The sequence below is a fragment of the Acomys russatus genome, chromosome 4 (assembly GCF_903995435.1).
Source record: "Acomys russatus chromosome 4, mAcoRus1.1, whole genome shotgun sequence".
In the NCBI taxonomy this organism is placed as follows: Eukaryota; Metazoa; Chordata; class Mammalia; order Rodentia; family Muridae; genus Acomys; species Acomys russatus.
Genome location: NC_067140.1, coordinates 68,638,495 through 68,665,047, shown reverse-complemented (window position 1 = coordinate 68,665,047; position 26,553 = coordinate 68,638,495). Strand labels below are relative to the sequence as shown.

Genomic DNA, 26,553 nt, shown 5'->3' with positions numbered 1-26,553 from the left:
AGGCAGTTCCAGGTACAGGAATGGCATCCACAGGCACAGAGGCAAGATTACCCTAAACACCACAGCAGTAGGCTAGTTTTATTTTACAAACCACTCCTGGAAGGGTTTTGTTCTTTTTTGTTAAATAATCAGCCTTTATACAATTCTGCAAACTAACAATATCCTTCAGAAAGGACTTCTGCTTAAGTCAGTACATTTCTACTACTACCAAGTCAGACCCACTGCCCATATCCATAAAGTTAAACAAAGAATAGTTTTTGTGACCTAAACATTTCATGAAATCAAAGTTTAATGTTTTAAAGTTTTACCAGAATGCATACTCATTTGTTTATGTATTACCTGAAAGCCTGCTACACATCTGATATACAAAACTTAGAAACACTAATAAAAATATGACAAGTCAAAAGTATAAATAATGTTTATGTTATTTAGATAAAATAATGAAAACAATTTATTTTTAGCCTTCTGTTGTAGAAGTTGTGTCATTTTTCAGAACTTTTATTTTCATGTTTTTGTAGTTAAGATGATTTTGAATTATTTTAAACCACAGGAGGATCTGACTTGGCAAAGTATTTTTACATGGTTTGAAGTTGGTAGATCTTTGGGCCTTTTTTCAAGAGGTAACCCTGGTCGTTCAGTGATCCAATAAAGTTTTCAAAATCAGCAACCTAGAAGCAAGCATTAATAGTCAGTCACTACTATGCCAAATACAACTCTTACATCGATCTCTAAACATACATATACCCAACAAGCTTCCTGGGCAAGTAAAATAGTATGTGCTTCCCACAGCACTCCAATAAGAATCCTTTGTCTTAACTAAAAACCCCACCTAAGCTGGGACCAGCTTTTGACATCCCCCGATCTTACATCTAAACTACTTCTCATGTTTAAAGTGCAATTACACTGGTTTCTACTAGAACTCCAAAGCAGGAGCAGCAGGTGCAATTACATCTATTCAACAAAAGAGAAATCAGTCGTCACAATGACTAGCCACAGGACAGTTCAGAACAGACGGAAACCAAGCGTTGCTTAAAAATCCTCTACCAAAAATGCCAACACCTTTGAGAAGCAGTGGCAAAGAATCTTAAAATTAAAGGGCGATTTCGTCCACACGCATGGCTGTGCTCGCCTTTAGTCCCAGAACTCAGGAGACAGAGGTAGAGGCAAGTGAATCTCTGAGTTCAAGGTCAGCTTAGAGTGCATAGTTCCAGGACAGCCAGGGCTACCCAAAGAAGCTGGTTAGAAAAACAAACAAAACAAAACAAAAGAACAGCAAAAAAAGAAAGAAAGAAAAAAGTGGTTTGTTCTATTAGTAAGAACCCTCTGAAACTATTACCAAAAAAAAAAAAAAATCTGTTAAGTATTTAGGTCACCATACCTCAATGTTTAGTTCTTTGGCAATCTGACGCAGTTGATGAAATTGAAATATATTATTGTAAGTTCTTTCAGCAATGCTGTTGAGAGCAGAAATAAATCTTTTTGCTGTTGACCTGTTGCTCATCCCAGAGCCGTGCTGGGATCGCTCAAAGTCCAGGTTCCCAAATTCATCTGAGTAAGTGCCTAGCATGCTGAAGGATGGAGAGGAGAGGGTTATCTCATGTGGCTACAGAAACTTTGGGCTTGGCTTTCAAGTCATAATAGCAATTTGGGAGTGGCTGTGAGACTTATCTAGGCACTCTGAAATTCATTATGATATAGATTGACATAAAAATAATTTGAACACAACTACTGTTTAAAAAAACCAACTCTGCACATGTCTGCAATCTCAGCACTCAGGAGCTAAGGTATAAGATCTTCCTTGAGTTTAAAGACAGCCTGAAATATTTTAACAAGTACCAGGCTGCTCAGGGCTGTAGAGAGAGAGCTTATCTCAAAACACCAAACAAAATACCAAAAACATTCTTTCTGATTTATAAAACTAAAACTTATGAACACAATATTTTAGGCTTTCCTAGGTAAAGGTGTGTCATTTCCTACCACAGCATTCGCAAAGATGTTTAAAAGTACTCTTGGGGGACAGGCGGGGGATGGGGTGGGGCACGGCTGGAGGGATGGCTCAGGGGCTAAGATCACAGGCTGCTCTTGCTCATAAGCACCTGTAACTCCATGGGATTCCATTCTCTATTCTGGCTCCTGAGGGCTCTGAGCAGGTGGGGCACCAAGATCTGCACAGGCAAAACGCCCATACCCATAAAAATCTTAGAAGTAAATAGTGTAGGACTGAGCTCAGCTCCTGCTGACTTGCAGCGGTGACAATCAGACACTGGCCCCACCTCTCGTCTGTTTTATTTTTACAGAATCACCAAAAGAGGGAAATAGGCATTTGACAGTAAGTTTTGGCTAGAATCTGCAAACGCCCATTACTGATGGAATTAACCCTGTAATGCAGCGTTATTGCTGAGTCCCACCTGTACAATGGGACTTAAAATCCCACAGCCAATTTAATAGGCGAAGATTTTTACTCAGGAATTATTGAGTATGATTGGTCACCAGTTAGGAAGTGCAGGGTGGTGAGCAAAACAAATCTAATCAGTTCTTAAGAAGGAGGCTCTTGAGCATATAAGAAACTGTACAAAGAAAAATGTGCATAAGGACAGGAGCACTTGGCAGGACAGCAGGGTCCACCCATTTCCTGCTGTAGTGCACATTATTTACTACCTCCACGCTTAACCCATCTGAATTATGTAATCAATTAGTGTTCCTGTATTGCTGGAACTGCTTTGAGTTATTGACAGATGGTAATTATACTTAATTACCACAGGCACCCTCTCAGCAACCTTATGCCTGGGAGATAATAGTTATTCCCTTTTACAGGTGAAGACAGCTTCGGTAAGAAAGGATGAATTATTTCCAAATGTTACACTTTTAATGAGTGACACCTGAAAAAAACAGCAACTTGATCCCAGCAGGTGGTTCTATTCTTCTTTCTACAATATTGTCAGGTTTGTAAGAACACTCAGATAAACTGCTTACTAAATAAAACCCTTTTCAAAAGATGTACAGGTATGCACTATGCTAAGTCAGATGAACTGTGCCATAGTGTAGATTTTTCTTGCACAAGCTTTTGCTTCCCAGTTAAAATGTAACTTTACAGGTATTTCACTATGTTGATGGTGGTTTCAATGAAGCAGAAGAGATAGGAACTGTAAAAGGCAAACCTTTTTAGAGTGTACATTAGAATTAATGAAGAACATTTAATACCACGTGCCAGCCATGATTCTGGGCCCTGGAAAAATACTGGTAAAACAGTGAGGTCTTTGTTCCCACAGACTAAGGAAGCATGGTAAGTCGAAGAGGCCTCAACTTGATGTGTTTAGCTGACTCTCCATCTCTGATAATGCTAGGTAATCCTAACCACTTGGAATCAAACTGTTCTCTCCCCTTGTTGCTGTCTGGCACACTGAATTAAAGAGAAAGTTCTCCTGCCACAGACTGCCTATGAAAGCAGGATACAAGCTGTAGACCATTGCTCAAGCCTTAGGGGAAAGCCACAGGTGGGCCAGAACCAAGGTGAGCATAAGCCAGGTGAGGTGAAGCCTCCCTGCTGGGAAAGGGAGAAAGCGATGGTCAGCTCCACACTCCTGACCAGTGAGGAGGACAGCAGAGGGCTGCACTCTACAACTTCTTGTAACTTCTATTCTGGTCTCAGTTTATGAGTAAGAGACAGATGATCTATGCAGTCTTGCCTTAATATGGTCAACTCTGTCTCAGACAAGTGTCCACTAATATGCACTACACTAGCACTGGCAGAACACCATTATTGTGTGTACACATGAACACACAAGTGTGGAAGTCAGAGGGCAACTTTGTGAAGTTGGTTTTCTCCTTCCACACTTATATTGCCTCCGGGAATTAAATCACCTGGTTTCTATGCCAAGGACTTTGACTACACTGAGCCCTTGGTGGCCCCTGTGGTGTAATTTGCCAGGGCAGCCTCAAGTTGGGCTGTCAAGCCCTTGTTCTTCACCTGTATAGAACTGTTATTCAGGGTCAGAGGAGAACTGGTGAAAAGCACCCCGATTCTGACATGAAGCAAACTCCGTATACAATTCACCTTTGAAGAAATACAAATTATCTAATAAAAGGAAAGAAGAAAGAACAAAGAGAAGGAAAGGAGACAGGGAGAAAGGACAGGGGGAGGAGAGGGTAGGAGGCAGTGAGGATGGGGGAGGGAAGTGAGAAAGAAAAAGGGGGAAAAAACGCTTCCTACAAAAATTAAGGGACCAGCAGGATGACCGAGCAGGCAAAGGCATTTGCCAAGCCTGACATTAGTTCAGTCCCTGGACCCATGTAGAGGAAGAGAAGAACTGACTCCCAGAAATTGTCTCTGACGACCACTCCTGTGGGGGTGCGCTGTCCACCCATGCAAAAATTGAAGTGTTAATCTTACCTATGTTTCATAATTTCAATTATATCTTCAGCATCTTCTTTAGTTGCTTCCTCTCTCAATTCTAACCTTGCTCGTGCCTGTGAAAGAAAACAACTACTTTAAAATAAAAGATCAATACTTTCACCATTTGTGCAGGTGCTTGTATCTAAGCTTGTTCATTGTATAAGGAGGGCTAGGGAGTGACTGTGAATAAAATACATTGTATGCATGCACGCAACTCTCAAAGAATAAAAAAGTTTAAAAAACATAAAAGTGTACAAATAGTTAAAATACAGCCGAAATTGACTTTTACCTACTAATATGTTTTCTGAGTGTCCAATTCAGGAGATTTGGTTATGAAAGTGTGTGTGTGTGTGTGTGTGTGTGTTTCCTTGCCTTTTACTTTCAGGAAATCAGTTTATTTTAAGTAAAATAATATTTTAGGATCAAATGAACCTAATATCTGACGCAGCTAACTTTAACTGCAGCAGTACTTGGAGCACCGTGCAATGTGACCAACAGTACTGCTCTTAGAAAGCTGCCTACGCCTACAGCCTGTCACACAGCCAAATCAAGATACTTGACATAGTCCATGTTTCCATATGCTCAACTCGTAAGCTCAAGATTCTAGGTAATGTACCCACTTTTCAGACACTTCAGGAAACTACAGTGTCGTTAAAAAAATAAATGGTGCTTGGCATAACTGGTCCTATGCCTAGAAAGAAATCTGTAGCTTTGATATGTTACAAAAATGACTAAATCCTCTTTTTTAAAAACCCTTTTTTTAAAAACTCATTTTTAATGTGTCTTAGGAGGAAGATAGTTAAGAAGACGGATCAAAGGAGAAATCATAGTGTAACACACGAGCGTAACCTCTCTTACAGTACTGGAGACTGAACCTAGGGCCTGGCACACACCGAGTGAGCACTCATGACCACTGAACTGCATCACTTCATTTCTGCTTTTTTACTTTGAGACAGGTTTCATACAAAATTATGTTGTCTGGCCTTGGACTCTCACTGTGTAGTCCAGGCAAGCCTTGAATTTGCAATTCTCCTGCCTCAGCACCCTGAATAACTGAGTCTATGGTTTTGTGTCATCAGGCAGAGCTCTTCCCCTCTTCCTCCAGCCACAAAGAGCACGAATGTAAGAAATGCAAACCTCTGTCAGACGGATCAAGGATTCCAGCTGCCGGGTGGTGATGGGCGAGCTACCCACGCGCTGGCTCTGTTTGCGGAGCTCCAGGTAGAAGTCCTGAAGAGCCTGAGCAGCTTCTGTGGATAACTTCGGGTGGACATACTGCCGTGCATAACCAATGTACTTCCTCAACAGCTGGTGTGGGATCGGATCTGTCTTTTCCCCAGGAGCCACCTAGAGTAGGATGGAAAGAAAAAGGACAACAAATATTAGCTTGCTTAGGTAATTTTAAAAGTTCCAAAGCTTCTCGAAACACTATGGTTATAGCTCCAATCACCTTAGACCAGTGGTTCTCAGCCTTCCTAATGCTGCAACCCTTTACACAGTTCCTCATGTTGTGGTGACCTCCAACCATAAATTGATTTTGATAGTACTTTATAACTGTAATTTTGCTACTGTTATGCATTGTAGTGTAAATATCTGTTATGCGAGACATCTGATACGCAACCCCCAAAGGGGTCGTGACCCATAGGTTGAGAACCACTGTCTTAGATGATTCCAGGATGGGGAGGAATGTAAGTTTTATTGGGGGTATGGAGGGGGGATGCTGAGGTTTAAATCCAGAGCCCTGTACATGCTAAGCACATGCTATATACCACTATGACACTTGCAGCCCCCAGCACACACGGAACTTGCACTTTTAAGTAGAATGATACTAAATGATTAAGGAACATGTATACCTTTAGTCTTTCTGATAATGGCTTCTCAGAAACCACTTCAAGTACAGAAGTATTTGAGTCCTGACTGAGTGCACGAGCTACTGTGGCACTGCTAACTGCTCTCTGCTTCCCAGCTCTTATTGCGATCACATGTTCAGAAAGTAGGTGGTCATGCTGCTCATTCGGAGTGTCTAACAAGATAAACACCAGATCGAATCTGGACAGTAGGGCACTCCCCATCCTAGGAAGCAGAAAAGAAAGAAGCAGCAATGTTTGGAATCAAAACAAAACCTAAAGAACTGCTTACTTGTTTACTAGTTCCATGTAGAATTTCCAAAAACAAGCTTTACGTTAAAAAAATACGATTTTAGTATAGCTATATGTTCCAATTCTTCACCACACGCAAGATAGCTGCTGTATGTACTTTACGCCTGGAAGGCTGTGGATGTGGCCCTTTCCTCATACACTAAAGCCACTGAGATCTATGTGCTATCCCTGGCAGTGGTCATGGACACAGAGGCTATCGGTGCTTTCAAAGCTCCTCTTCCTCCTCCTCTTCCTCCTCCTCTTGTCCAATATCATTTTTTCATTCACATGTATGAGTGTTTAGCCCATTTATCTATGCACCACAGATGTGCCTGGTGCCTGGTAAAGGTGTCCTGGACCTACAATTACGAATGGTCATGAGCGGCTATGTGGGTGCCAGGAACCAAGCCCAGGTCCTCTGCAAGAGCAACAAGTGCTCATGAGCCATCTCTCCAGCCCTGTTTTTATAACGCTTATCTCATCAAAACTGTCTCTCAAGCATCCATATCCCACCTAAATGCAAAATCTTTCTATTTCTACAAAGAGCACCTCTACATGCCTATGACAGTAAGAGTAAAGATGCTACGTTCTATTTAGGCATCATACTGAACCCATCAATCAGGAACTATTTCTATTTATGACATGAAAAGCCAAATCAGAGTGTTTAAAAAATTTTATGAAACCACCAAAGCAGGCCTGTACTAGAAACAGAACCAAGTTGTCTGTAGATTTTGTTCATTAGAATTATACAGACTTTATAATAGTAGTTCATTACTTTTAAGAAAATACTAGCTGGGCATGGTGGTGCCCACCTTTAATCCCAGCACTTGGAGGCAGAGGCAGGTGGATCATTGTGAGATCGAGGCCAGCCTGGTCTACAAAGAGAGTCCAGGATAGCCATGGCTACACAGAGAAACCCTGTCTCATAGAACCAAAAAAGAAGAAAGAAAATACTAAGAGAAGACTGATTTTGTTGGAGACAGTAATACAGACACCCCAAATCTCCAAGTACAATTGTGTTTATTTTTTACTTTTAAATTTTTTCTTTAAATTTATTTGGTTTTTGTGTGTGTACCATGGAACACATGTGGAAACTGTAGGAGTTGGTTCTGGCTTGAATCTTTGCCCACTGAACTATCTTACTGGCCTGGCAATTTCTAGTTTAGATGCATAAATTTTGTTGTTGTTTTGGTTTTTAGTTTTTGTTTTTTTTCGAGACAGGGGCTTTCTATGTAGCCTTGGCTGTCCTGGACTCGTTTTGTAGACCAGGCTGGCTTCGAACTCACAGCAATCCACCTGCCTCTGCCTCCCGAGTACTGGGATTAAAGGCGGACACCACCATGCCCAGTTGATGCATAAATTTTTAAATTCAATTTTACTATTTTATTTTTGGATACAGGGTCTCACTATGTAGACCAGGCTGCCCCTGACTCTGAGATCCAACTGACTCTGCTTTCTGAGTGCTGGGATTAAGGGCATGGGCTACCACAGCCACCTCAAGATGTGTAATTGGCTAACATTAGCTGTGGACAGCATCACATGCCTGTAGCTACTAAAGACTAGAGAAGATACAGCTAAGGGTCAGGTAAGCCTGTGAATTCAGGACCAGCAATGGGCAACACAATGAGATTCATCATTTTAAAAGTAAGAGTACGGGGGGGGGGGGGGGGGGCAGGGAAGGGGCTGGAGAAATGGCTCAGCAGCTAAGAGTACTGACTGAGCTCAATTCCCAGCAGCCACAGGCAGATCGCAACCAGCTGTAACTGCAGATCCAGGGGAGCCAGCACCCTCTTCTGACCTCTATGGTGTTACATCCATGTGCTACACATACATGCGGGCAAAACAGCAACACACATAAAGATACATAAATCTTGAAGAAAATCAAACAGAAAAGAGAAATAAGCTGCTCCCAACTATACTCAAGGGCCTAGCCTTTCCTGGAGAACTCTGTCTTCTCACATTTACATAGTTAAGTCTTTTTCTTTTATACACATTTTGTTCCCCTGTACAAAATTAATTAGAAGAGGAAGCACAAACGCAAAGTAAACATTGTTCTCGAAAAGGTGAGTACGTACACAGCACGCCTTCTTACTCAGCTAAGGAGACAGGACCCTCAGCAGGGTGTGCAAAGCCACTTCCTGCTGCTGCTTCCTACTGCACAGTCTTACTAAGGTTTTAGGCTAGTTCTGATTTTTTGATGGTGATAAACAATGCTGCAATACACATTCTCCAAGTATGTCCTCGGAGTCATAACTACTATCAGGATTTCCTAAGCGGAGTGGCTGGAATAAACAACGTACATAATAATAAAAAGTGGTTTTGAACATATTGAGCATGTGAGGGTTCTTTCCCACTCTTTTAACACTGACAACTGCATCTAAAACCCTGGCCCGTCTGATAGGCTATGAGCGCTATCCCTGTTTTCTCGGGGTTTCCTGGAGACCTGTAACTCCTGTGAGCTATCCCTTCATGCACTCTATTATCTTTCCGTTACTGACTCACAACGTACAAATTTGAAGAGACTTACTTTAAATTCTCAGAAACTGTTTTGGCTTTATTGTAGTGTCCTCCAACTGGATTTGCAGCAGCAATAATGGAAGTCCGTGCAGGAAGGCTGCAAACCACACCAGCCTTCGCAAGGCTTATACTCTGCTGCTCCATGGCTTCTAGCAAGGCTTGATGTTGGTTCCCCATCTTATCAAATTCATCTATTCCACAAATGCCTACAAGCACAGGAGAAAGACAGACCAGCTTCCACATCTGGAAGGCAGCAGTTACTGTACAGTGATTACTTCTATTTATTTCTAGCATTTAAAGTTATCAAATATGAATGAACACTGCCATCTGTTTACAGCAAACGACACATTTGTCGTATTCCTAAGCCTTGTGGCATTACTCATTCATCCCTGTCCATGGGCACCACACTAATGTGGTAGCTCCGTAAACGAAGACAGGCAAGTCCTAAAATGCATCAAGACCCAACCGGTTAGGTGAGATAAAACATCTAACAAATGGACTTCCCAAACCACTTGAGATGCGCAGGATTGCTGGGCAGTAGCGGTACACGCCTTTAAGCCGGTACTCAGGAGGAAGAGGCAGGTGATCTGAGTTGGGTCTCTGAATTCAAGGCCATTCTGGACTACAGACTAGTTTCCAGGACAGCTGGTGCTATACAAAGAAACCCTGTCCTGAAAAACAATCAAAAAAAAAAAAGATATGCAGGATTATGTAGTAGCTTTCATCAATGAGGAATCAAAGAGCTCAAGAAAAAGGTGCTCCTTGAGCTGAGTCTTCGGGCAGACTGGGCAGCATGACTCAGGTGGAAGAACGTAACTCAAGCATGGCTCTGCCCTAACTCAGGAATGGGAAATATTGGTAGCACATGTAGGGATGCCTAACACACAGTACCTAACACAGTACCTAACACACAGTACCTAACACACAGTACCTAACACACAGTACCTAACACAGTACCTAACACGCAGTACCTAACACAGTACCTAACACAGTACCGAACACAGTACCTAATACACAGTACCTAACACACAGTACCTAACACGCAGTACCTAACACACAGTACCTAACACGCAGTACCTAACACGCAGTACCTAACACAGTACCTAACACACAGTACCTAACACAGTACCTAACACACAGTACCTCCACTGAAGGCCTTTTGAGCACCAGGATTGTTACTCCTAAAGCACAAGTTCCTTGGGACCCCACTTTTCCACACCAGTTAGGGGAGTCTCTGGAGGGCTTTTCTGTGGTTAAACACACTGGAGAAATAACTGCTCATTAGCTTGTCTACACTTCAAGATCTAGAGATGTATTTTTGTGGTGTTGGGGCTTGAACCTAAGGCACATTAGAGCCAGGGCTCTCACATCCTTGAATTCAAATCCAGTGCTACTTCTTATAATGTTTAGGTTATTTCAAACAACCCAATTGCAAAATGGGGCTTGGAACTTAACAGAGGATTCTCAACAGAGGAATATCAAATGGCCGAGAAACACTTAAAGAAATGCTCGTCCTCGTTAGTCATCAGAGAAATGCAAATCAAAACGACACTGAGATTCCATCTTACACCCATCAGAATGGCTAAGATCAAAAACTCAAATGACACCACATGTCAGCGAGGATGTGGAGAGAGAGGAACACTCCTTCATTGCTGGTGGGAATGCAAACTAGTACAACCACTTTGGAAAGCTATCTGGCGCTTTCTCAGAAAAATGGGAATAGGGCTTCCTCAAGACCCAGCCATCTCACTCCTTGGAATATACCCAGAAAATGCCCTACCACACAACAGGGACATATGCTCAACCATGTTCATAACTGCTATATACATAATAGCCAGAACATGGAAACAGCCTAAGTGTCCCTCAGTAGAAGAATGGACTAAGAAACTGTGGTATATTTACACGATGGAATATTACTCAGCTATTAAAAACGAGGAATTCCCGAAATTTGTGGACAAATGGATTGATCTAGAAATTATCATAATGAGTGAGTTCACCCAGAAGCAAAAAGAGACAAACGGTATATACTCACTTATATCAAAACACTAGTCCAAGGGATACGTACCATGAAAATCTTTACTTACCAAGAAAGTGGGTCAGAGGAGAGGATATCCGATTGAGGCGAGAGTAGCATGGAAGAATAAGGAAATAGTAGGACCTACAGGGTCCTGGAAACCTACAAGAAGAACTTTATGACAGGCAGAACTGGATCCTGGGGTCCTCCTCAAACTAAGGCACCAGCCAAGGAGAATATAGGCAGTAAGCTTCGAACCCCTACCCAGACCTAGCCGACGAACAGGATATTCTCCACCGTTGAGTGGAGAGTGAGATCTGACTCTCACACGAACTCTGGTGCCCCTTTTCTGACCATGTCCCCCGGATGGGGAGACCTGGTGGCACTCAGAGGAAGGATAGCAAGTTACCAAGAAGAGACTCGATATTCTGAGAGCATATATAGGGGGAGGAGGTCTCCCTCAGTCACAGACATAGGGGAGAGGAGAAGGGGAGAAATGGGAGGGAGGGAAGAATGGGAGGAAACAGGGGAAGGGCTAACAATCGAGATGTAATATGAATAAATTAATTTAAAAAATGAAAAAAAATGTTTAGGTTATTTAAATATGTGAGATATAGCACTGACTTAACATTTCACGTCTTAAATTCCATTAGTTGTTTGTACAGCTAAACCTCTAACCACCTCCACCTTGTAAGGAATAAAGCCTGGCAGGCCGACAGTTCAGTGTCCTCACTGGGTCAGTCCCGTCACCTGCTATCTTGGCAGCAGCACCACTACTTCCAATGAACAGCAGATGAGCGTTTGCTTCAGTAGATAGTTGCTGATTATTATCTGTACACCAGGGCTATGCTCTAGGCATGCAGACAGCATCAAAAGGATAAATTCCCTTACCCTCGGGAAGCTTACAGTCTACCTGGCCCACAAGAGGCAGACAACTGAAAACGTGGTGACAGCTGCTATGGAAGGGAAAGGTGGCCATGTTAAGGAGAACAGATTCTGCCACAGCACAAGGCCGAGATGAAGTTAACTACAGCAACAGCATTTAAAGTCACAGCTCTAAACTCACGTGGCAATCCTTCTAGAGTAAAAGATGGCATCCATCTTCTTTCCTATTTCATGGTAACTAGAACCATTTTGAGCTGAGTAACAGTAACGCTCTCAACAAGTACCCATTGTACACATGCACAGTAGGCAAGGGAGGAGGTGATCCACAGGAATCGTCCACTCTGACTCCATAAGGAACTTACCATAAAACTTCAGCACAAATGATCACAAATGTGACAAGAGGTGTGTGTGTGTGTGTGTGTGTGTGTGTGTAGAAACTATCCATATTTAATTAGCTATACTTGCTGTAAGATTCTGAAAACAATGACATCAGTTTCAATTATATAATAGAAATAAAAATGACAGTACCATATTTTCAATTATTATTTGACACTCATTGTTAATTCCTGATTGAGACAGTTGAAATGACTCTCAAACTGAAAGTAAATTCTTTGAAATGAAGAGACTAATCCAGAGGTGGTGGCACATGCCTCTAATTCCAGCACGTAGGTGGCAGAGACTAGATTATTACCTCTTGAGACAATCTGACCTACATAGCAAGACCATTGATTGTTTCAAGAAGAAAATATTTTTAAGCCCCAGAATTATTAGTCCCCTTGGTGTCTCACCTTGGTCACCAAGCACCAGGGCACCAGCTTCCAAAGCAAAATCTCCAGAGGAACTGTCTTTTGAAAGGGTCACAGTCAGACCAGAGCTGGTGGTGGTATTTCCACAAACATACACACCACGTGGCGCCACATTGCATGCCGCCTATTAAAAGCAAATGGTTTGAAAGGATCATTCAGAAGTCTGGAAAGATGGCTCAGTGTATAAAGGCTTTGCCATGCAGCATGAGAACTGAAGTCCGGATCCCCAGCTCCCATGTAAAAGCTGGGCACAGCTGTGAAACGTCCATCAGTCCATAAACCCAGCACTCAGGAGTGGAAACAGGCTGATCCCAGGGACCTGCGGGAAGTCTACCCAAAACTCCAAACTCCAAAGTATAGTGAAAGATTCCATCTCAAAAATTAAGGTGCAGAGTGATAGAGAAAGAAAGTTGACATCAGTTGACTGCCTCCATGCAATAACACAGACACACACACACACACACACACACACACACACACACACACACATACACACACACACACCAATGAAAAGGAATCACTGACCATCATAGTCAAAGGCTGTGATCCAGGGGTTTTGCACATGGAAAGCAAGTGCTCTATCCCTGAACTACCTCCCATTTCCTGTGCTACTCTTTTTTTGGTTTTTATGTATATTTATGGTATGTACCACAAATGCACTGATGCCCAAAGAAGCCAGGAGAGGGCCTTGGATCTCCTAGAGCTGGAATTATAGGTGATTCTGAGCCACCTGACATGGATACTAGGACCCAAACTCGGGTTCTCTGGAAGGGCAGCCACTTTTACTTTTTCTTCCTGAGACATGGTCTCATATAGCTGAGGCTCTCCTCAAACTCACTATGGGGTGCAGAGGATGACCTTGGAATGCTGGTTTGACAGGAATACACCGCCACAGTAGTCTCTCTGTCTGTGCCAGGCAAGCATTCTGTCAACTGAGCCACATTCTCAGCCCTCTTTATTAGTCTTTTTTGAGAAGTCCTGCAATGCTCTGAGAGTGGGGTGGCTTCCGAAGTGGTCAAAAGAAAGTAGAAATGTAAATAAATGTTAGGTGGTTCCTGTTAGTGCTGGTCTAATTTTTTAAAACTTGGCCTCTAATGTTACCACTTTTAAAAAACTGTTTTTGGATTGTGCAACTGTGTACGTGTGCAGTCGATGACTATCTTCCTCCGTCACTTTCTACTGTTCTGAGACAGAGTTGTTCACTGAACCAGAAGTCTACCACTGTCAGTCACGTTGCACTGGGGTTGTAGGGATGTGCAGCCAGGCCCAGCTGTTTATGTAGGTGCTGCGCTTATCCACTGAGCCAATTCCCCAGCCTGACCAAACACTTCAAAAGCATCATTCTAGGTTTAAAACAGACAGTGTCATTTCTTGGTATTAAAATTTTCTCAGGACCAATAAATGGACTGTGGAACCATTTACTTAACAAGAGGGACTTACAAATTTAAAAAAAAAAGTTTCGGGGGCTGGAGAGATGGCTCAGAGGGTAAGAGCACTGGCTGCTCTTCCAAAGGTCCTGAGTTCAATTCCCAGCAACCACATAGTGGCTCACAACCATCTGTAATAAGATCTAGCGCCCTCTGTACATGCAGACAGAACACTGTATACAGAATAAATAAATAAATCTTAAAAAAAAAAAAGTTTCACAGTGTAAACACATATAAATAAAATTTTAAGAGACATACTGACAATCAGATACTGTGAAGATTAAAGCAGTATCTTGTATCTACCTATATAGAAACATTAATTCAAAATGCCCCAAAATACAGAAGAAAATTTCAACAATTTAGATCCCTGGATGTACCTTTTCCTGCATAATTTGGCTAACCATTTCCTCTTTTAAAATATTTATAATTTTTATTTGGATGAATGTTTGCATACATTTATTAAGTGCACTGCACATGTGCAGTGCCCATGGAGGCCAGAAGAGGGCATCAACCTACCAGAACTGGAGACAGATGGTTGTGATCTGCTATGTGGGTGCTGGGAACATAAACCAGGTCCTCCACAGGAGTACCAAGTCCTCTTAGCCATTGAGCCAGCACTCCAGCCTTTGCTTTCACCTTTATTATAAACTTTGTTTCATTTACAACTAGATAACCCTGTCTCAGATATTAGGCTGTTACGAGGGCTCAGTAACAACCCTCATAGGTTTAAAGTAGGCTCTTCTGGACAAAGAGTCCCAAACAATGATGCAATGTTTTAAAGTAATTAAAATAACCAGTTTAATATTTAACCACAGGAAATAAAAAGGACACATGTGAAAGACGGGATGAGAGTGGAATGGCAAGATGAGCAAGCCTGCCTGCACTTCAGGACCAGCTTTGGGGGGGGGGGGGCGGCTGCAGATGTGCAAGCACTAGCTTCAGGCTGCCTATTCCATCTTCAGAGACACCTATGAGATACCAGATACCAGAGTGCTTAACTGCTGGACAAAGATTCATCAGACTCAGGCGGAATGCAATTCACCAAAGCACCAAGGAGCCCTTCGTAAGAAGGAGGGGTTTGTGGGCATCCCTAAGGACACTGCAGCAAGCCTACCTGGTGTCACTCTGAGAAAACTATAAGCTCTCCAAGCAACAGCACCTTCTAGGGCCATCGTGAACCCAAGCAGGAAATACCAGCAGGCTCTACCTGGCAGAGATGGAATTGTCTTTGTGACTTAAATCTGATTGGTCCGAGAAGCTACTTGGCTTTGGGTTCAGAGAAACTGTGGAGATGTACACAGACAGATCCCGTACCTTCACCTGAATATTCTGGAGTAGTAAGATGCTTATGCACCTGCAGACAGAGAGTGCGTGACCCACTCTGCTTCCTTCACTCTGTGTCCACTGCTGCAGTCACATCACAGTAGACTAGCAAAGTATGACTAGGTGCAATGATGGACAACATAGCTGCTACCTCCATGGACCAGGATGCCTGTCTAATCTGCGTGGCACGATGCTGGCTTGATGTGAAAACAGGTCCACATTACTCACACAAATCCAGTTACTCGGTACCCCTAGACAACCTAGATCCTCTGCAACCCAAATGTGTCATGCTTTGAGAAACATCACCTCATACATTATACAAGCAAAAGGCAAAATACCAAGTAAGATTTTTCTACCTGCAGCATTTGACTCTTTCCCAAGCCTGGATCTCCAACAATTAGGACGTGTGGGTCTCCTCGAATGGGAATCCTGTTTTTGTCGTCTGCATACTTCTGGCTACCGCCGAACAGTGCTAACGTCAGGCCTGCTTTAACAAGCTCAGGTGCGGAAGGAGACAGAAAAGCAACACTAAGATAACTAGCAGGAGGCACTCCTGCATATTCACACTCCTGCGTGTTCACACTCCTGCGTGCTCCCACTCCTGCGTACTCACAGCCATGCGGGCCAGGCAGGGCTGTGCCCTGAGCTACTCCACCAGCAGGGTGCTTTTAGTTATCTGCTGGTTGGTTTGTTTTTCCAGACAGGGTTTTTCCATGTAGTCCTGGCTGTTCTGGACTCACTTTGTAGACCAGGCTGGCTTCAAACTCACAGAGATCCACCTGCCTCTGCCTCCCGAGTGCTGGGATTAAAGGTGTGCGCCACCACGCCTGGCTAGTCAGGATATTTTTTAAACATGATTGAATTTTATTTATTTATTTATTTTACAATAAAGTTGAGAAGCAAAGCCCCGTGCATGTCTGCAATCGCAGAGCTTGAGATACAGATGCAGGAGGATTATGGGCTCAAAGCTACCTGGAACAGCAAAGAAAAAGTCTGTCCCAAAAAGCAAAATTGTCTAGAAACAAACTCTGTTTTAAAAAAAAAAAAAAAAGAATGATTAAAAACAACTAGTGGCATCTTAGCAATCGCTAAGAACACCTTTGTAAGGCAACAATCCATTCCAAAGTGGGAAGCACCTCTGTGCTTACGTTAGTGTCTACTCACTTTGAGAGGGGTCCATGCCCAGCAACCACTGACAGTTTACGGGTATTACTTGCCTTCCACATAGTCCAGTTATAAACCAGTGGCTGTCAACCTTCCTAAGGCTGTAATCCTTTATTACAGCTCCTCATGTTATGGTGACCCCAACCAAAAAAATGATTTCCGTAGACAGTACTTCGTAACTGTACGTTTATTAGTGTTAAGAATAATAGTGTAAATATCTGATATGCAACCCTGCCCCCTAGGTTGAAAACTGCTGTTAAAGAGAACGATGATTCACATTAAAACATTAATAGCTGGTAGGACAATCTCATTACTTTTAAATATTAATATTTCCAATTTGACATACTTTTTGAATGAAGCTGAAGTAATATACTTACTTCATGACCAAAAATGACAGGACAAAGTGAGCTGAAAAATAGAATACAATTTTAAATTCTAACTTAAATATCATAAATCCATTAGAAGATCTACATTATAATTTGCTTAATTTCCTTTAGTATCTAAAGCTGGGGAGGGGGAGATGGACAAATTTTACATCGCCTCAACCCTGTAAGTTTTATTTTTATGGTAAACTTTTTTAAAGTCTTATTTAATCTATAAAAGGAAGAATGCTGTAAAATGCATGAGCCTGAGGGAGTACTTGCAAAACATCGTAAAGTATACATACGGTATACAGCTGATTGGACAGAACTAACACGTAAAATGTGCTATTATCAGGTCTTCTGTGTTTCAAAGTTTTTTGGAGTTTTTTTGATTAGACATTTTGGACCAGTGGAGTAAAGTTGCTGAACGGAGGACACAGATGAGTGAGCTCAACACAAATATTAGCATTTGAAGGTGATATAAAATTTCATTTCTTTTCAGCTCAATTCAGATTATGAATGTGAATAAGGAAACAGATCTACAAGGGCTGGCGAGATGCTTCAGCCTGTAGCATGCTTGCTGTGAAAGCACAAGGAAGCCAGACTCCCAGCACCACATAAAAAGCCAGGCACAGGGCTGAGCACTGGGGAGGTAGAGACTACTGGGTCCTGGTGCTCACTGCCCAGCCTAGCCAAGCCTAAACTCCAGGTTCACTGACGGACAGGCTCAAAACATAAGCTGCTTAGTGACTGAGAAACACTAGAAACATACTTGATTGTCAACATAATGCATGCACACATGCACGTGCATACAAACACACACACACATTTGCATATGGACACGTGTAAGCAAGGAACACCTAAAAATGCACAGGGCAGTAACCAGGAGTAAAGTGTAAATCTTCCTCCTGTTTTATTCAATAAATGTAAACACAAGCAGGTGCACTTGGAACTCATCTTTACCATGTTCCCGTCTAACTGCCACCCACTTCCTGCCAAGCACTGTACTGTCTATCACAGACTTTCCTACGGCCACAGAAGCATCCTCAGTAGACACAAGGGCAGAACAGAAGTGCTGGGCTGCTCCTCAAATCTAGGTCCCCAGGAGGCAGCCTATGGTAACCTCACTAGGGACCCCAGCTCGGTTGCCATCCCTTCTCTGTATTACTCCTGCCTTCCTGCTATTTCTGAGCTCTTCTCCTAAATAAATAACATTTAAGCAAATCTTGCTTCCCAAGAAATCTAAACTAAAGCGTAACTTGCCATATAGTGGCAATTCTAATACTATCTTCTCTGTTCTGTCATCTAGTATTGGCCAATATACTTTCCAAAGGTCCAGCATGTAACTAATTTCAGCCTTGTAGCCTGTATTGACTCAGTCTCAAATATCCAACATGTAGTGTAGAAGACGACCACTAACAATATGCAAATGAGACAGGTGGGGCATTTTTCACTAAAAACTTTCGAAAAATATAGCCCACCTCATTTGCCAATCTGCTAGATAAATAAAATAAAAGGCCTTGAAAAACTCTAGTTTGGATAATGAAATCACAAACAAGGCAATGGGAAAGGACCACTAAGATGCTACACTTCACTTTTTAGAGGAATGACAGAGGCGTCTCAGTCGCAACATGGCTGTTCCTTGAGCAACTGCCTGCCTGCTCAGACAACTCCTATGTAGCTTACACGCTGACCCGTCATAGCACTAGCTTTCCCAGAGTACATCAGGATGGCTATCTGAGGATGGGAAGTCTGAGAGTTTAAGGACAAGAACTCAAGTAACTCAAAACTTTCTTCAATTGGCAAAAAAGAAAAAGAAAGAAAAAGTCTCAATTCTCGAGCCCAAAACCTTGAAAGAAGGAAAGCAGGACAGGTCAGTTTCCTCCCAGAATGCATTCCAAGTCTGCCTTCTTCACCTCCCCAGGTATGGCAAGTTCAGCCTCTTGATTGTCCCCATTTCTTCAAAATTACTCCCAAATTGTTGAATGCCAAAAGCACACTATATTAATTATGATAAGTGCGCTACGAACTAACACCTGCATGGAAGTGTGTGAGACGGTCATCAGTTAAGCTGGGCATCACTTTTTCTAAAAAGGTATCAGCACAAACATCCATTGTCATGTGTATGTTTCCGTTGCTACCACTCACTCTGTCACCACAGTGCAAAGGCAGCTGGGATATCATGTAAGTCATTGAATGTGGCTCTGTCCTTATTCACAGGCACCAACACCTCAATCTCACCTACTTTTCTGTGTTACAAAGTACTCATTTTGTCTTAGCCATTCAAAAATATAAAAACTTTCACAAGTCCTGGACCAAAAGACAGCGAGCTTTATTGGCCTATGGACTCAAATTTGTTAAGCACTCTGTCTGGAGTTTTTGACGAGTAACAAGGGCACGCTGCCATGCACACCCATAACAAAGGGCACGCTACCATGCACACCCATAACAGAGGGCACGCTGCCATGCACACCCATAACAGAGGGCACGCTGCCATGCACACCCATAACAGAGCCTTGGGTAACTTGATACATACTTGACAATGAGCTTAAGCAGGTTCTCTTCAGCCTGGATCTCCTGGACAGCATACAAGTCTTTAAGTGAGAACTCCATCAGCGCTCCTTGCTTACACCCACCCTCTGCTGTCTGTGCTTTCTGTCCTTTGCTGTTGCTAACAGAATTTGCTTCAATGTACAAAAGGAACATGCACTTATCATTCTTATTTCGAGAACCTGTAAATTCAAAATATTAAATGTAGTGTTTTCATTTTCCAAACAAAACTTGACTAGAAGGTTAAACAAGATTTATTGACTCAGTGACTTTTACTCACTTGAGGCTTTTTAGAGACAAGGCCTCAAGACTAACCTCAAACTGTGACAACCCTTCTCCTTCAGCTTCCTGAGGGCTGAATTACAAGCATCAGACACCAACACTTCATCTTACATAAAGAACAAGGAATTTCCTAAATTATTTGAAGATGCAGAAGTATATCAAACAGAGAAAGAAGCTAACATATCACTGTTGAGAGACAGTCATGAAAGATACAACATACCTTCTTCAGTATTTGAGACTTTGACAATTCCAGTAATAGTCACTGTATCTCCTGGGACACAACTGTCTACGAGATCATGAACAAGTTCACATTCTATTGTTCGAGGGATCCGGCCTGGTTCTCTCTGTGTGTCCGACATCAGCTCCTGGATTCTAAGGCATTCCACGTTTTCAATTAGAATACATCTTACTTTCTGTTGTTTCTATACAGATGCTGAGTAGTCAGGATCTATATAATGCTGTTCTAGATGAAGGCAAACTGGTTTTTAAGAAATTCAGTGATATATCCAAAATCACGTTAGCAGTTTCCAATTCAGGACAGCAAAATGAACATGTGTACTCACTCACCTAGCATTCACTCAAGAACCCAACAAATAACTCACCAAAGAAGTGAAGACAAGTTTGGAACATGCGAAAAAGGGCATCAACAAAGGAGGCATTATGGAAATTTCTAAAAATGGTAAATAGTAGTGATGGACAAAGCAAAATGAAGTCCAGAACGCACAGGTAAAACTCACAAGGGTAGAGAGAAGTGGCACTCCAGATTGTCAGCAGAACCCCAAGAGGCTCTCAAAATGGGGTGGATGGTGGGTAGCAATGGACAGTACAGAAATAAGCATTTAGAATTTGTTTGGAAGGAGTGAGCAGTCAGGTAGGGAAGGAATGAGAATTTACCGTCAGGCAGTGGGAGCAGTGTCCTATAGAAATAGCAAATGCCTTTTAAGGGAGGAGCACAAGGCTTTCTCAACTCCAGAATAATGCCTCCTCATTTCAGCATCTGAGATCGCAATACCCAGCACTCCTCGGCTTACTGAGGGGGAAGGCCCACGGAGGAGAACCTCCAAGCCGCAGAGAGCAGCGAAGACGAGCCCTCCTCTCCTAACAACTCTCACCTCATCTTTGAAATGGCAATAATTCAAGGAAAAGAAGAGAAAAAACCAGGAGCCTGAGGGCATGCCATAAAATGAAATAAAAAGTGTTCTGAGACCAGAACATAGGGAGGACAGTATGACATCAGAAAATACAGCCGCACGGTCAGCCCAGGTGGTGCCTGTCTGTAACCCAGTGCTAAGGAAGAATTGTGGGCACGTGTTACCCGTGAGCACAACAGTTACTGTCTCTCAATACAGCAACAACAAAGCACATAAAAAGCAAACATTTCTACAACTGCTACAACAAAAGTCCAATTTAATTTAGAAAGCGTGTGAAGGGGTAAGGCAAACACAAGGCAATGGGTAATGTCCTAAGGGATACACCAGACAGGAAATCCAAGGAGAAAACGGTGCATAGTGGACTGTCAGCTAAAGACAACTCAGAGACAAAAGGTGTCAAGGGCATGAGGGTAACTAAATATTCCTTCATAACTGCACAGAAAGAGATAACAAAGGGGGGGTGGAGCCCAGCACTCTTCAGGGAATGAGAGTCCAAACAGCATCAGACCTCTCACTAACAGCAGGGAAGATAAAACTACCTAGGCTTGAGGAGCTGTCAAACTCTTTATAATAAAAATGCATACACGGGAGGCTGGAGAGATGCTCAGTGGTGAAGAGCACTTGCTGCTCTCCCAGAGGACCCAGCACCTGTGAACTGCCTGTAACTTCAGCTCTGGGGCCCAATGCCCTTCTTCTCACCTCCATGGGCACTCACCCACTCACGCCATACATTCAGACAGACATACTACACATAAAAAAAAAAAATCTTTAAAAAATATAGAAATAGTGTCTGACTTGTAAAACAAGCCAAGAGTAAATGTAACCTGCTGAACAGAAAATGAGAGCATACCATAAAGCAGCCCAATTGTAAATGGTTCTTTATCTAAAGCTTCAACCTCATCGCAGCCCGCCATCGAGTGTGCAATCGATCACTTCATCTAGATACAAGATGAGCCACTCGCAGCAGCAATGGGATGCAATCCCTCATCCTTTCTGGAATCCAGTGCCCAAGCAATTTCAAAGAGATACCATCATTTTAAAACATGGGCTCATCAAATAAGCACTGCCACGGTACATATAATAACATCATAGATTTACTGAGCAAAGCGAGAATGCCTCTTTTATACAACGGTCTGAGCGCTTACTTGATCAATTGCCAGTCCATTGTAACTGTGAGAGGAGAGCTGCGCAAAGGAGCAAACGACCTCCCTCGACATGCGGGCACAGGACACTGCAAAAGAGGCGATTTACATTCAGCTTCTGGCAAGCCATGATCACACCTTAACAAATCTAAGGTAAAACCTTGCCCACTTCTTGCTACAATCTTCAGATGTCATTCTTGGCCCTTTTCTGGCTGCCCCTTCTCCTCTGCGGTACTTACTTTTTGCTGTGAGTAGCCAACGCTCCCCACCTACCCCCATCTCATACACTACGCTTTCCTGCATCCCAGGCAGGCTCCCAGTGCTTGGGCTCCCTGACTGCCCCTCCTCCCTCTGTGCACAGGCTTTGACCCAATCGCCTACTTTTGAAGAGCCTTTCGCTGAGGATCTTCATCACCCTCAGCTCTCCTCTAGCCCCCTTCACACTCCTGGCCACTTGACAAGTAGTTCTCATTGTATATGCAAGTTGTGTTCAAGTTTTCCTAAGTCACTTGTTTGGTGTTTGGAGCTCAAGATGCATTTACAAGCTAAAGGCACTGCAGCACATACACAACACTATAACCCCCCTACCAGGAGCAGGAGTCAATTTTCTCTCCTAGAATCTGGGCAGTCTGTGACTGGCTCAACTATGACAGGAGTCATTTTGCATGACTTTCAAGGTGGGCTTATGGAATGCCGCCTTCTGCCTACCTACTGATCTCTTTCCAGAGCAGCTGTCATTAGCCATGAATAGACTACAAACTCTGATCTGCCATACTGTGAAAAGCCAACACCAGACCACAAGAAAGGTAGGAAGCTGGTCTATCTGCTTCACCCATCATGTGATGGCAACTCCTTAAAGACAGGGAGGCGGAATTGCCCAGGTGAGGGGTCTTCCAGCCTTCTAAACCAAGTCATGAGACATAATAATTCTAAGAGAAAGGGCATTCGCTATGCGGCACCTCTGTTCAAAAACACTGGTGTTTTCTGTTAGCTGATGTGCCTTCTCAGTAAAGTCAATCAGTGAACATATCACCTTGGTAGGAAGATTGTACTTTCCATCTGGAAGAGGAAAACTCTGAATCTCTCCACATGCAGCACAACGAAAAGCCATCTTGGTGCAAAGAGGCTTTATGTTACTGACTCGAACCACAGTCCCTCTTATAGAGATGTACTTTCCATAGTAAGTTGCTCGGACATTCTTGAGGTGTGTTAACGGCTCATAGTTGTACACTCTAAAAATAAAAAAAGGATGTGTCTATCTATAAACTTAGAATGAATGAGAGATGTATTTTCACAAGTTCCTTTTGGGAGCATCCACAGAATTCATCTCTCTATATACCAGAAATATCATGAGTTAAATTTTATAAAAAAATGAAAAATGTTAATTCCCATATATTGCTGACTAGGGAGGGGAAGAATTAAAGAAGAAAAAAGGAAGCTGGGCGTGGTGGTGCACCTCTTTAATCCCAGGACTCGGGAGGCAGAAGCAGGCACTTCACTGTGAGTTGAAGGCCAACCTGGTTTGCAAAGCAAGTCCAGGACAGCCAAGGCTACACAGAGAAACTCTGTCTTGAAAAACATAACAAAAATCCAAAACCTAAAACAAAACAAAACAAACAAAAACCAAAAGGAAAATTCTAACTTTTTTTTTCTTTTTTTTTTCCTCTCCCTTTCTTTCCCCCCTTTTCGGCCCCCCTCCCCTCTGCCCCGCCCTGTTTTTTGTTGTTGTTTTGAAGCAGGTCTTGAACTTTGAGATCACCTTCTTGGGTCCTGGGATTAATGATGTGTACGTTACTCAGTCTAACTTCTTTTTAAAGACGTTGCAAAATCTTCTATAAATTTTGGAAAAGAAAAATGAAGCCCTAAATTTAAAGAATTTACAAATCTGAAAATATTACAAAGAATAACTCTCTTGTGTCAACGTAAACCTAAGAATTTAACAAAGCACAATCCACAAACTACCACATTTATACAGTTGCCTTTACAAGTTAAAACCAATCTTCACAAAAGTTTTCAGGTCGGGAAATCAGCTTACTTGAGTAGAAAAATGTTAACTTGTTTCACGAAGTCTTTGAATAATTCTCAGTAACCTGGTTTGATTATGGTATCAAATTAGCAAGAAACATTGGTTTTCTTGTTTATTCTGGCTTTGCTTCTTTGTTGTTGTTGCTGTTGTTCGTAGCATTTACTGATGTGTGCGTGCATGTGGAAGTCAGAGGACGACATGTGGGAGCCGGTTCTCTCCTTCCACTGCATGGGTTCTGGGGACTGAGCCCAGGTCATCAGGCTCAGTGGTGGCACCTCTTACCTACTGGGCTATCTCAGCAATCCAAAGTTCTTGTTAATACACTGAATATAGTTCACAAGGGAAAAGATACAAATGACCAACAGATTTTGCTGTCATTAGGCACTAGGGAAGAGCAAAATTAAAACTGCTTTGAGATTTCATCTCAGTCAGAATGACTATCAACAACAAAAAAAAATGACAACAAATGCTGTCAGAATCACTTATAGACTGCTGATGGGAATATAAACTGGTAAATCAATATGAGATCCCTAAAAAATGACAAATAGAATTATCAATTGACTCAGCTGTACCACTAAGTATAAACCTGAAAGATCCCAAGTGAGCGCGCAGAGATACTTGCACACTCTTGTTTATTGCTATACTCTCTACAATAGCCAAGTAACGAACTAGCCTAGATGTCTGTAATACATAAGCAGGTAAGGAAAATGTGGCATATAATGGAGTTTTATTCAATTATAAACAAGAATGAATTATGACACTTGAATGAAAATAGAATTGGGATCATTACATTAAACAGGAACACAAAACTGAGAAATACCCACACAGCTTGCTTGTTCTTATTCATGAAGTCTAGATTTACAGAGACATGAAAGCAGAAAGGGTCATAAGAGTGGGGGAACAAGTCTGAAGGGAGACAGGAGCGGGAAACAAGAGAGGGTAATGTTTCTGTGCCAGGAAAAGAGAAGCGAGGGCTGTTTGAGGGGAGGAAGGAGTCCAGTCAAAAGCTGAGAGGTGAAATAAGAAAAGCCAGCCCAGGATGGGAGGAAAATAAAAACAAAGTAACAGTTTAGGTACATATAAAAAAATTCACAAATTGTATTTGTTTATACAATAACCAAAGTTATTGAGAAAAAAAATAGCATCAAGTTTCTCACCTTGCATAAATATGTGGCACATTTACCATTGTCTCACCAGCATCAGACAATCCCTCTTGAGCTTGCAACTCAGCTGCATGCCTTTCAAGGTCCTTAGTTAACACCTTAGTCGAAAATTGAAAGACAAATATTCTCTTTAAGCAGAATTCTCATAGAGAACCCAAAGTTCATGAACAGCCCAGAAAACAGTAAACAGTGCTCTGGTAGTCATTTAAAAGACTGATACTTGACTATGACTATTTATTTTGCTTTGGATTGTTTGACGTGGATTCTCTTGTGCCTGTACCAGAAAACCTCAGCATCCCTAGCTACTTACCACCTTTTGCCCCAAATAAGCTTAACATTAAAAGTCCTTATAGTAGGAGCTAGAGAGATGGCTCACCAGTTAAAAACATTTGCTGCTCTTGCAAAGGACCAAGAATCAGTTCCCAGCACGGTGGCTCAAAACCATCCATACGTCCAGTTCTAGAGGAACCGATGCCTTTTTCTGACCTCTTTGGATACTAGTCACACACAATATATACATGTGGGCAAAACACTCATACACAAAAAATAAAATAACAGCCCTCAAAGGCATTACCCACTGGGTTCCACTAAAAAAAAAAAATCTGTAGGGCAAGTCTTAGCATAAGCCAGAGCAGGAAGGATGGGAAGGAAGTTGCTTAGCGCACGTCAGAGTCAAGAGATGAGGTGGCTGCCTGGCTAGAGAAATAACGGACTGGCCGGGTCTGATGACAAGGTGACCATCCTACAGCATACACAATTGTGTGATGATCTGTTGCTGCGCCCTGATGCCCTGACCGCCCCTGCTGTGTCCAGATTCTAAGTAACCCCCTTAAGACCTATCCTAAGCCCATGTCTTCCTCTGACTTTCCCCATTCTACCCCAACCTCTGAAGGCACCCAGATGCCTGACTTGGGATCTACTTCCTTTTACCTTGAAGCATTTATGAGGGTGTTGTGTTATTTGTCTCTGAGGAAAACTGATAGAAGCACTGACCATACTGTTACTTCCAGTTTACATGTGGGGCCCTCAGGAAAATATGTGATTTTCCTGATATCAAAGAAACTACATCTGAGGCCAGGTCCTTTGCTCCAAGTTCCTAACACCATGCCTGTTTTGCATTTCCCATGAAGTCAGATACCTCCTCAAGAAGTAAGTATGACTTCTGTGTCCTTAATGAGATCAAACTAATTCAAGTAAATTGTACATAGGC

General features: G+C 42.4%; 1 protein-coding gene across 2 annotated transcripts in view; it reads right to left on the bottom strand.

Moving 5' to 3' along the window:
- Positions 1-490: 490 nt before the first annotated feature.
- Positions 491-26,553, bottom strand: part of Mcm8 (minichromosome maintenance 8 homologous recombination repair factor) — a 29,173-nt gene continuing 3,110 nt past the window's right edge. The window contains exons 5-18 of one of the 2 annotated variants that reach the window (XM_051144690.1): positions 25,338-25,441; positions 23,188-23,386; positions 22,158-22,243; positions 20,082-20,233; positions 19,566-19,761; positions 17,045-17,075; positions 15,860-16,000; positions 12,736-12,877; positions 9,059-9,254; positions 6,247-6,466; positions 5,531-5,740; positions 4,391-4,467; positions 1,379-1,568; positions 491-668 (exon numbers count right to left, since the gene is read on the bottom strand). In XM_051144690.1, the coding sequence (XP_051000647.1) occupies positions 576-668; positions 1,379-1,568; positions 4,391-4,467; positions 5,531-5,740; positions 6,247-6,466; positions 9,059-9,254; positions 12,736-12,877; positions 15,860-16,000; positions 17,045-17,075; positions 19,566-19,761; positions 20,082-20,233; positions 22,158-22,243; positions 23,188-23,386; positions 25,338-25,441 (2,037 nt within the window). In that variant the 3' untranslated portion in view covers positions 491-575. Of the gene's footprint in view, positions 669-1,378; positions 1,569-4,390; positions 4,468-5,446; positions 5,741-6,246; positions 6,467-9,058; positions 9,255-12,735; positions 12,878-15,859; positions 16,001-17,044; positions 17,076-19,565; positions 19,762-20,081; positions 20,234-22,157; positions 22,244-23,187; positions 23,387-25,337; positions 25,442-26,553 lie in introns of those variants that run through there. The other variant, XM_051144689.1, reaches the window with a different exon arrangement.